Consider the following 12,384-nt stretch of genomic DNA (forward strand, 5'->3'; position numbering starts at 1 on the left):
CACTGATTAAACTACAAATGAAATATCAGCCTCACATTTCACAGTCCACAGAAGTTTCTCTGTGCAGGTAATGTGATTTCACAAAGTATTGCCTCATCCCTCAGAGACGTTCCTTCACTCGGGCACTTGCGACGATGACGCACGTCGTGACGTCAGTTTTAAGTGCTCGGAACTGGGCCACGCAGTAACTCATAACGAAGCTTTTTCACAGAAGACGTTTTTGGCATGTCCCGGTAGGAAAAGCACAGGTGTAAATAATAAAATGAGTGATGGCTGAGTTTCATTTAGCTGCTCCAGTTTTCAGGGTCTCGGTATTGTTCATGCTGACTCACACAGGCGTCACGCTGTCACGGCTTACTGGGACACTTGAATGGGAGTCAGCCATCGTTAATGTTATTAGTAACACCTGTGCTCTTCTATTATGACAAGTCAATGGCTTGTGTGAAAAAAAAAAAGGGCCTATGTGTTCTACTACAAGGCGAAAATCTAGGAAAATAAATCAATCAGCATTAAAGGTTTCATCTAATACTCATCATTCATCTAATAATGGTTGTTTCTACATTAGTGGAGTCAGTAGAGCAGTAGAGGGGTTGTTATATTGGATGGTTAAAGCAGCAGAAAACACAAAAATGAAGAATCAAGTAGAAAAACAAACACATTTCTTGCAGCCCTCGTGCTTGTTTTGAGCTTTTAAAACAGTGTTTTTCTTCCTTTTTTGGCAGTGAAGCACACCAGACTATAAACATATCGTGTGGACATGAAGTATGAGAAACAAGTGTTTTTAATTTCACAAATTCTTTAATTTGAAGCCTGGATAGTAATAACATTTGCAAGTAAAAAAAAGCAAAATCAATCTAATTGAAATACTAGAAGTGATTTATTTGTTTTTTTATCCTTTTAATCATTTTGAGACTAGAATCTGTGCTGTAACAGGTGAAAAACACTAATCTGTATTTGTGACACAAGAACAGCAGCTGATCTGAAGTCATATTTCAGCAAATATATATCAGCATGTTTTTATTTTATATCCTGTACACTAATATTTCAGATAGATATCAAACATATTTATGTTAATCACTGTAAGTCGTGCCTGTTCTTATATTTATTTCATGAACATGTATCGTTTGCTGTCATCTGTGTTGATGTTGATTTATTTAGGGAGAGATGTGCAGATTTTTTCCCCCAAAATCAGATTGTTAGAAATCCTGCACTACATGAAAATGAAACCAAAATGAGTAAATAAATGAATAAATAAAAATATTTTCTTTAAAGCTGCATATACTCTGTACTGGGAATGAAACTTTTATAGTCAGCTTGATGAAATTTTAATAAAGTAAAAAAGCATTACGTAACATTTTCATCCCTGTCTTAACCCTCATTTTCCTCTTCAGTGAAACCAGGACATCTTCAAATGAGCGTCTCTCTTTTTGTTTATACTTTGATCTCCGTCTGATTTTCATCCTAAATTCACTCTGCTGTTATATTTCACTTCCTCCGTCCCGTCCTGTATGTCTCATTGTGACAGTATGTAACAGAGATCAAGCTCTGTAATTCATCTCAACACCCGCAGCATTCACACACACACACACACACACACACAACACTCGCCGCTAACACCCTCCTCATTGCCACGACAACGGTACTCTGCCCATCGCCATGGGAACACTCAGTCTCCCTGCTCCCATAATCCATTTCCCAGCCACAATGAGTATTTGACATGGTTCGAGGCTCGCTGTATGGGGGGTGGGTGTGTGGCGACGGCATCCTCCACACAAAACACACATTTTATGAATAAATACGGGGGAACACGGGGAAAATGCATTTATGTTTTTCACTGTTTACCTCACCTCACATCCTCTGATTTTGATACAGTCAGAGGAACCATAAGAGCATCTTGTGCAACATTTGCAGATGTCAACCGATTATCCAGGTGATTATCACTTTAAAACAGCTTCAAGGTGGTTTCCACGCGATCAAACACTGCCGGTTTGGCTGCTTCCGCTCACAGACGAGAGGTGTGTTTGTAATTACGTGTCATTTTTTTACTTGTCTGTGAACGTGCGCTCGGCTGTTAAAGCACAGATATTTCAGCGCTGGAAATGAGGAAAGGAGGAGCTCCTCGCCCCACCCCCTCTCCTCCCCGTTATGGCCTCCACTCTTCTCGGGGGGGGGGGGGGGGGGGGGGGGGGAGAAATGAAAGAGGAGAAATGAAATGAATGCCGGAGGGAGGAGGAGAGGTAAGACTGAGTGTGGGAGCAGCAGGGCTGAGGCAGGGTGGATAATAAAAGAGATAAGAGGAGGAGAGGCGGCAAACAGGGAGACGTTTCGTGAGTCAGACTGTGGGTTAAACTGGAGGGAAAAAATGGACGGAGCAGAAGGGAAGGGATGAGATGGTGTGGGAGGGGAGGCAGGATGGAGGGAGAGGCGTACAGACGGGATGAGAGCGCCGTGTTCGGAGTATCACCTCCCACCTACCTGAGTTCTGCACCTCGTTTAAGTAACTGTCCTCGGCCACAACCTGCAGACGGAGAGAGAAAGATGCACCAAGTCAGACAAAGGACCAGAAATTTAACTTAATAATCTCAGTGTTTCACGAATTATTTGAAAAAGAATCATCATGTCGTTGTAAGAAGAAGAGACAAACAATAAGACAGACTGCCAGGGAGGTTAGGGAATATTTCAGAAATATCTCAGATTTCACTGAATGTTGAGGTAATCATAGACCTTGAGCCAAGAAACTAATCGATACTTTGTGCAAAAAGTGCTTCCATTAAACCATTCATACATGGGAAGAAATACAGCACGTTGCAATACTAGTAACACATGTGAGTGTCATGATACACAAATACAAACATGATTAACAAATGTGTTGTGAGTTATATTAAGTTTAAATTATATTAAGTTATATTGATCACAGATGCATCTTCCACCACACCTGAATAAATGTAATGTTTTCCACATGGGCTTATATATTTCCAATTTAGTGTTCATTAATCAAATCATCATAATTAATTCACAAACTGGCATTTCTACACATTTCTAGACCTTGTTTTAATTTGTGTATGATGAAACCTGATTGGTCATTAGTATTGAGACTTAATTGTCTCCATTTTTATTAAGCACTTCTTACACTGTTTTGGCTCATAACTGGTTTTGTCTGGTGCCCGTTGACGACTATTTACATCGGCTGGAGATACAATTAATCAATCAAAGCTTAGTAGGAGGGATTAAAAATGTGAGTTTCACCGTCCCACATGGCTAGCTTGCTAACTAGCTACACTGGTGAAAAACAGCTACAGTAAAATGGCAGCAAGTGTGGGGAAGGTCGACACAGTTGTACAAGTTAATGTAAGTCCACGTCCACAAAAATAACAACTGCTAAATTAATTGATTAACAGCTTCTAGCAACCACAATTGCAGCAACTGACAATAAGATGAGCAGGACGGATGCAAGATACACTCACTACTGATACGCTTCAGCAAAACAAAACAAAATACCCAACAAGAAATCATCTAACATCACCAACACCTCAGTCAGATTATCAGGCTCCTCCTGAACTCTGAGGTATAATAACAATTATTTGACTAGATTATTTGGTTCAGTGGGAATCTATTACTACTAAAAGCGTCGCCCGCTTCTGCAATAACTAATTTTTTAATTCCTTGTAAACATTTCTTTGGGTGTCATCTGGTTTTTGAATCTTCCAAACCGTCTTCCTGTAGCTGCTGCCGAGTTCTTGCAGGTGTAGTTTATTTAAAATATGTTTGAATTTGAATAAAGACATAGTTTGTTCATTGTTGCCTTCCCGATTTACCCAAATGAAAGCAGCAGGACAACATTATTCATCAAGGCCTTCAGAAAAAAACAAGTGCAAATGACAATTACAAAAATAATTCATATCATCATTTTCTTAACTGCCACCTTTATGTTCAAGGTTTGGTTCAGTTTAGGCGACTAAAACCTTTTGATTAGAGGGAGATTGTGGTCAAACGTGGAAGAAACAGAAACTGCAATCTCTGTGTCAGATGCCTCTTCCTCTTGATGGCCGTCGACAAGACGCTTTGTGGCGTTATAACTTGCTTCTGACAGGCAGCAGCAATTATTTGTCGAGGTCACAAGAAATCCTCGCCAGGAAAAAATCACTGGTTGTTTTAAGTTTAAGCTTGAAAAAAATATGTTTTCATTTTTCTGGTGACGACAGTTTCCTCAAATGTATCAACTGCAGTCAAATGTAGATGACACATGCACAAATCAAATAAAAGTGACCCCGTGAAGTCTGATGGTATTCAGCCTGAAGGTGGTGCTACATGACGATTAATTTAAATAGAAAGGTTTCTGAACATTTTCTATTATTTAAATAACACGTTTAGAGGATTCTGCTGCCTTTTTTTTTCATTTTATTTAATTATCTTTGTTCAGCTTTGTTGTCCTTGTTTTGGCTGTATGTCCATGTGTATCTTCCTGAACATTGTTGTGTGTGAGCACACTGAGCCATTAGAAACCAGACCAGAAATTCCTCGTACACATAAACATCCTTGGCCAATAAAGCTGATTGTGATTCTGATTCTTGGTGAAGTTATGCGCTCTCTGACTTCCTTCTACTTATTCTTGAATATGAAATATTCTCAGAAACCAGAGAATAAAGAAAAGTCTGTGATGTTAAGAGGTAAAATCATTAACTGAAGGATATTTACACCATTTTCTCACATTTGTGAATGAGTTTGGTCACAACTAACGATTATTTTCATTACTGATTAATCTGTCGATTATTTTCTCGATTAATCGATTAGTTGTGTGGTTCATACAGCAGTCCACAACTCAAAGATATTCAGTTTACTGTCATAGAAGACTAAAGAAAACAGAAAATATTCACATTTGAAAGGCTGGAATCCGAGAATTTGGACATTTTTATCTTTAAAAATGATTCCAAACAATTAATCAATTATCAGAATAGTTGGCAATTAGTTAAATAGTTGACAACTAATCATTGCAGCTCTATTTATCACACTGGTGAATGACTTTATTCAGTGACAGCAGAGATCACCAGTCAAAGGAAAAAATATGACAAGTAGAAGCCACCCAGTTATGAGAGCTCACAAACAGTGTAAACTCACACACACACACACACACACACACACAGAAACACACACAGAAACACACACACACACACACACATAGTACTAGAGAGTGTCTGACGATATCTGACAGAAGAGTGTTTGTTTTATTCTCCAGAAATCAGGTCACACGTCTACACAGCAGGGCACCTGACAGAAGAGGAGGAGAACACACACATGTACGTACACACACACACACACACACACACACACACACACACACACACGTGCACACTGCGGCGGCTGTGGAATATGTGTGGCAAGGGCAATGAAATACAACACATTTCACCTTCACACAGGTGAGTTCTGCTCTCTGGTTGTCTCTGTCGCTCTACAACAGCTCACACACACACACACACTAACACACACACACACACACACACACACGTGAACCCAAAATGCAAACACATCCTCCCACAAGGCACTGCTCAGTCTAATGATATTAGATCAGGAACAGGTGACCTGTGCTAGTGAACATCGGTGCTGATATCGCCGCTCATATCAATCACACGGCTCGATTATGGCGCTAATCAGTTTTGATGCTCTCACAGCTGCGTCCAGTCCATGGACATGCAAACACACACACACACACACAAACACTACAGAGCAGGGAAGTGTACAGATAGACAGGGAGAAATAAAGACATTACTGCAAGATGGAAGATGCTCCAAAGTGATGTTCAGTCTGTTTTTAGCTTTTAGCCTTAAATGTGATTGTTGCTGGTAAAATTTGAGGAAATGACCTTTTTTTTTCCTCCACTGATCTTCCTATCTTTTTGGTTTGAACCCTACCTCTAAGGTTATTTAACTTCAAAGGGCCTCAAACCAGAATCTTTGACAGCTAAAGTGCTTTTAGCTGCTGTTTCCTGCCGCCTGTCATTACATGTGAGCTTCACAAGCTTTAAAACACTTTTTATGTGTGTCGCACCAGAAAGTGGCGCCATAAAACTCATTCACATGTTTAAACAGTTACACACATTTGAAACCACCCACACTCGTCTAGAGCTGCAACGATTAGTCGATTAATCAATGAGTCGATCGACGGAAAATCAATCAGCGACTATTTTGATAACTGATTAATTGTTTTGAGTCATTTTTATAAGAAAGAATATCTTGTTCCAGCTTCTTAAATGTGAATATTTTCTGGTTTCTTTATCTTTTTATGATAGAACTGAATATCTTCAGGTTGTGGACTGTTGGTCAGGACAAAACAAGACATTTTAGGTTACATGTTGGATTTTGGGATTAACATTTTTCACCATTTTCTGACATTTTATAGACTAAACGACTAATCGAGAAAACAATTGACAGATTAATCGCTCATATAAATAATGATTAGTTGCAGCCCTGCTCCTGTCTCATGACTGACTGCATCCAGAGTTATATAAATAAAATGTTCTGATGCAACAAACAGTCTGATAGCTTCCTACATTTTGGTCTCTTTGGTTCTCTCTGAGCCCTCAAAGTCAAGCAGCAACAAGATGGTTTGCAGCTGGTCAGCAGCGTGACTTTACATGTCAAAGTTCAGGAAAGTTGAACTCAACACTGCACTCCGCAAGCAAACCCACTGATCCTTGTGGCACCTATTACATAAAATTGATGAATGAATTCTCACAGCTGCTGGATTGAAGATATTTTATGAGGTTAGAAAAGATAAAGTCCCATCTGCGAGGAAACGTTTAAATTTGATTGCATTTGGCTCCCTGGAACATGTTGAATAGTTTTCACCTTAGTCTTTATCTTCTTTACCCCATAACCTTCATTCCTTTTAAATTTATTTTTAATTTTAATTTAATTTAATGTATTTTGGGGTGGGAGGGTATCTGCATGTGTGTGGGTATGCATATATATACAGACAAGTAACAAATTAAAGGAAAAACTGGTCCAGGTCTGAATGTTTGACCCCTACAGTGAGGGGGTCTGGTGGCTCTGTTATGCTTTGGGGGGCATTTTGCTGGCATGGTTTGGTTCCACTTGTCCCCTTAGAGGGAAGGTTCACTGCAAATCAATACAAAGTTGTTCTGAGTCATCACCTTTATCCTATGATGAAACATTTCTATCCTGATGGGAACAGGACAAGACCCCCATCCACAGGGCACGAGGGGTCACTGAACGGGTTGATGAGTATGAAAAAGATGTGAATCATATGAAAGCTGCCCTGTTTCTGCTTATTTTATGATCCTTGGTGTTTTTTTCTAGTATCATGGAGGACTTTGACACCAGAGATCAACGTTCACATGCTGAATCCTGCGTGTGGTCAGATTTAAGCAACACTCTGGTTAAGGTTAGTGACGCATCGTGGGTTCAGTTAAATGTTAATGAATTAAACATGTCCTGCTTTTGGCTTCCTCAATATCTTTCCCTAACCTTCACCAAGTGCTGTAAGCAAAGCTGCAATGATTAATCAATTATTCAACTGACAGAAAATTAATCAACAGTTGTGATAATCAATCATCATTTTAATCACTTTTTAAGTAAAATGACATCATTGCAGTTTTTTAAATGTGATAATTTTCTGTTTTTCTTTGTCATATCTGACAATGAGTTGAAAATCTGAAGGTTTCAGACTGTTACTCAGACAAAACAAGCAAACTGAAGACAGAAACTGTGAATACAATTTACAATTAATCAATTAATTGAGAATATAATTGACAGATGAAATTAATCGTTAGTTGCAGCCCTAGTCGTGAGAACCTAAACATAACCATAAAAACTTTAATCATGGTTTAGCTAAGTTGCCTGTGAACATTTTGCTAAATACGTTTCGTATCAACATTTTGCAGGTTGGCAGATCCAATAATTAACAATATTTCTTCATAATTTTAACTAAAAAAGGATAATCCATGAGCCTTGACTGTCTTTAAACACAGTTTCTAGGAGACAAGGTTGGTGAAACTGCATCTAGACAAATGCATACAGCAGATACAGTAGTTGATCTCTGCAGGTGATTTACTCTTTATACATATATTTCTCCACAGGGTGCATGTGAGGCCCTTGAGCGAGCACCCAGGACTCTCTGATGGTGGATCCGTCCATGTGTGCATAAAACTTACTGTTTTTGAAATGATCTCTTTGAAGCCTTTTGATCTCAGAAAAAATAAAAAGAGAAATGTTAGGTATGCTTCAGAGTAAAGCAGAGTTTGCAGGTTACTGACTGATTCCCACAGTTTGGTTCCTATTTCTGTTTACGTGAACAGCTTTGATGTTTTTTTTTTGTTGTTGCTGACAAAAACTGGATGTGCTGCTGCGTTTGCGGAGCAGGATTCTCCTGATGAAAATATTTGTCTAATGAAGTTGAAATGAAGGAGAGAGAAAGAAAAAAAAAACCTCATCTGCAGTGTTGCTATTTGTGCTACATGCACGGCTGCTTCCAGTGTTAGTGGGTCTAATTAAATCCTGCACATCACCCCACTAATGACTTCACAGGCTCATATGCTTCACATTAGCACAACACACACATACTATAACATAAGAGCAAGAAAATGAACGTATCTAACGCTTAATGAATCCGCTGATCATTAATTTCAGCTCATTCCTGATCTGACATAATAAAACCTATAAAAACTATATAATTCTAAATTACTAAACCTGGAGTCCAGCTGAGACTCAGGATCCTTTGACCCACACCTGAGAACAACACCTGCTTCAGCAGTTTTCGGTCTCAACATGTCTGAGTTGACTGAATTGCTGTGACAAGCACCAGCCGCCCGTACAGGGTTCATTCCCCCAACACCGCGGGGGCAGAGGAGCCAGCGACGGGTTCCTCTCATGATATCCCGCCGAGGGGGGCTGGAGGAGGAGGAGGAGGAGGAGGAGGATGATGAGGATGAAGAGGGTGGAGGGACTGTGACTGAAACCCATGCACGAGTGTCTGTGTTTGCGTGCGACAGCGTAATGTCCGCTTAATTGGACAATGCGCTTTGATGACGCCATTAATTGGCCGAAAGACAGTTGAGAGGGTTTGGTGTTGTTTTAACGGCCCGACCTGCACCTGCTTTGTTAGAAAAGCATCCTGATTAAATCAACTGTGAAGCATAAAAACATACAGACATCACAGCTTGGTTGCACTGCCCTGATTTCTTTTGTTGGGTTATCAATCTGATTAGTATCAATCTAATTAATGTTTTGTTTTTTTTTCTCAAATGCAGCTCAGGTCACCAACGCGTGACTGTGACGGGACATGCCTCCAGAAAAAAAAAAGGAAAGCCTTCAAAATCAGGCCACATTGCAAAATCATCATCATCATCATCATCAGACAGGCTACACACTCAGGGTACGTACCTCCGCCAACAGCGGCAGCCAGAGGCAGGCGGTTCCGATCAAGCACAACATCTCCCGGCTGGTTAGAGCCATCCTTCCCGCCCGGTGTGTCCGTGTCATAGCCAGAAAAGCCGCCGCTCCACTCCCATCTCTGATGAGTCCGACCTGTCCGCGAGGTGAGCCGTTATCCTCCGCTGCTCGGGAAGAAGAAGCGTGCTGTGTGATGATGGTGATGATGATGGTGATGTACGTGGGAGGTTTTACGCGCAGAAGAAGACAGGGTGCGGCACTATAAACGCTTCACGGGATGGAAACACACACACACACACACACACAGAGAGAGAGGGATCCAACGCTGGGTGAAATAGTGTTGAGCTCTGCAAAAACCTGAAGCCACGAGCATCTCTCTCTCTCTCTCTCTCTCTCTCTCTCTCACACACACACACACAAACACACACACACACACACACACACACACACAGAGGCTACATCCCGTCACCTGGGTGAGTAATTATTGATGAATTTGACTTTGTTTTCGGTAGGTTAATCACTTTGGCTCTTCCTGTTCATTCAGGTGACAATTTGGGACAAATGTTCTGCCACTGACCTCCTCTCCCAACATAGAGACCCTGATTTGTGGGAATTCATGCCATGCTTGCTCCTCTCTTGGTATCACAGAGAATCACAATTTTGTAGCTACTAGAAAACAAAGTCAGTGTTCAATAATCGACTCTGCTTTGAGACAAATTAAAGGACGGGTTCACAATTTTTCAAGTTATGACACATGTTTTTCTTGCTGTAATCATTCCTCTTGTTAAAACTGGCCATTAAGAGTTCCCTTCATAATTCACTTTCAATGTAAGCGATGGATCCACAGTCTGCCTTCTGTGCAGAAAATGGATTTAAAAGTTTATTTGAAGCTAATATGAAGCTTCAGCCTTCCAAATTAGTCAAATCAAATCAATATCTTTCAAAGTTACAGTCTTTTTGGTGCCAAATTCACTCTTTTTGTAACAATCTTTCCACTGCAGCTGAACAGGAAAACACAGACTAACTGTGGCAGATATCCACTTTATTTGACTAACTCAGATGACTGAAGCATCATTTCTTCTTCATGTTTTTGCTCTGTGGCTTTGTCTTCATCACTTACATTGTAAGTGCATTATGAAGGGATCTTCTAATGTTCGGTATGAACAGGAGGAATAATTAAAGCAAGAAAAAACGGTTTCAATATTCATTTGGGCTCCTGACTGACTTAAAAAAATGTGAACTTTAAACATCACTATATAATGCCTCACATGTTGCCAGTGGCTTTCCTCAGTAAAGACGATGATAAACAAACAGTTTTTCCAGCATATACAATACAAGGCGGCATCTTTTTCAGCTTGAATAAATAGATCACCTTCTCTTCGACCTCTACGCCTCCTGATATTGTATGTAGCTCGTTCGTGTTCGTACGATTGCAGAACAGTTCAAGAGACCACATGGAGACAATACGAGCATTGAGAGCATTCAGCCTTGAAAAACATACTATGTAACGTAAAAGAAAACATAGGTGGTAAATGCAGTTAACAGTAGAATAAACAAAAGGAAAAACAGATAACAATTGAGGCTTTTTTTCCCATAGGATAATTATAACATACTGTAATGTTAAACATTACAGTGGGAATAAATGCAAAGGTAAAGTCAAGAGTCTATATTTCGTGTGCATTTGCAACCTACTAGACCACATACTTTATACATTATACAGAGCATAAAGGAATCAACACAAATACTCCAAATTATATTTCAGGATAAAATCAATGTTGGTATCATGATGAGTTTAACATGAAATCATTCCAGTCCTCATCTTACACATGTTTAGAGGAACGGACTCATAATTTAACATGATTTGGACCTGAGTCTGATGACTTCAGATTTGATTTGACGTCGTTTTAAAATAAAAAATGACTCGTCTTTAACACCAATGACTCGAGACCTCACTCGGACTTAAGCCTTCTGATTTGGAATAACTTGAATCCTCCAGAAGTCCAAAGATGGAAAAACGATGCTTTTAAAAAATGTGCAGCAAATAAACTCTATATCTTCCTGGCAACAGCTGTACTTTGAATCATTCCTAAAGCAGCCCATCATGTTGGAGGGAAATGTGCGTTTGGCCGTGCAGACCAACAAACAAACAACATGATGCTTCGGTTTATCACTTTCAGGTGTAAAGACAACAACCCGACCAATACTGGCTTCCTGAAGCTGATACTTATATCTATTTTGTCTCTTGAAAACACAACCACAACATATAAACATTTTAGATAAAGATTCTTTTAAATTTGGTTATTACAGCAGTGTGACCAACATATTTCACATCTCTCTGGTGGGCAAACTCTTTAACAATGACAATGTTTCTAACCTACCTCAAATATAAACTGTATCTTTGGCATTTCTGTCCTGAAAAATCTTGTAACCTATCAGCACCGGCCTATTTATCAGTCTAGCTCTAGAAAAGACTCTGCTGTGATCAGCAAAAAATGGTTAGCAACATGCAAAACTGCAAAACAGAAATTGCAAATAACTGTAATTACGGCACATCAGATCAACTCTTAAATGTGATGAAGTTTATTTGAAACCAATATTTACAAACTTTAAAAAGCATTCATTATTTCTGTAAATTTACTACAATAACTGTTACTCTGTTAAAAAATTAAAATTACAGTGAATTTTTGTAAATTTGTGTGTAATGAATGACTTGTTAAAGACTCAAAAAGTTCATGAATTGGACTTGAAACAGGACTTTATAGCCACAAAAGACATGAGACTAACTTATGAAAATATGCAGAAATTGGTGACAAATTAAAGGGAAACAATGAATAAATCTGTGGAGAAAACATAATAAATTTTGCCACCCATTTGTAAATATATCTGTTCACTAAAGTGAGCTACAAAGGCCTGCTCACTGTCTGCGTTCAATAATTAAAACTACTCTGGCAAAACACTTCTAGTTCTCCATTAGTCCAGT

The 12,384-nt window shown here is 39.4% G+C and overlaps 1 protein-coding gene across 2 annotated transcripts in view; it reads right to left on the reverse strand.

Moving 5' to 3' along the window:
• Window positions 1–9,744, reverse strand: part of LOC122971067 (neurotrypsin-like) — a 30,897-nt gene extending 21,153 nt beyond the window's left edge. The window contains exons 1-2 of one of the 2 annotated variants that reach the window (XM_044337512.1): window positions 9,381–9,744; window positions 2,476–2,518 (exon numbers count right to left, since the gene is read on the reverse strand). In XM_044337512.1, the coding sequence (XP_044193447.1) occupies window positions 2,476–2,518; window positions 9,381–9,494 (157 nt within the window). In that variant the 5' untranslated portion in view covers window positions 9,495–9,744. The remainder of the gene's footprint in view (window positions 1–2,475; window positions 2,519–9,380) is intronic. The other variant, XM_044337513.1, reaches the window with a different exon arrangement.
• Window positions 9,745–12,384: the final 2,640 nt, after the last annotated feature.

This window comes from Thunnus albacares, chromosome 20, assembly GCF_914725855.1.
Source record: "Thunnus albacares chromosome 20, fThuAlb1.1, whole genome shotgun sequence".
Lineage (NCBI taxonomy): Eukaryota > Metazoa > Chordata > Actinopteri > Scombriformes > Scombridae > Thunnus > Thunnus albacares.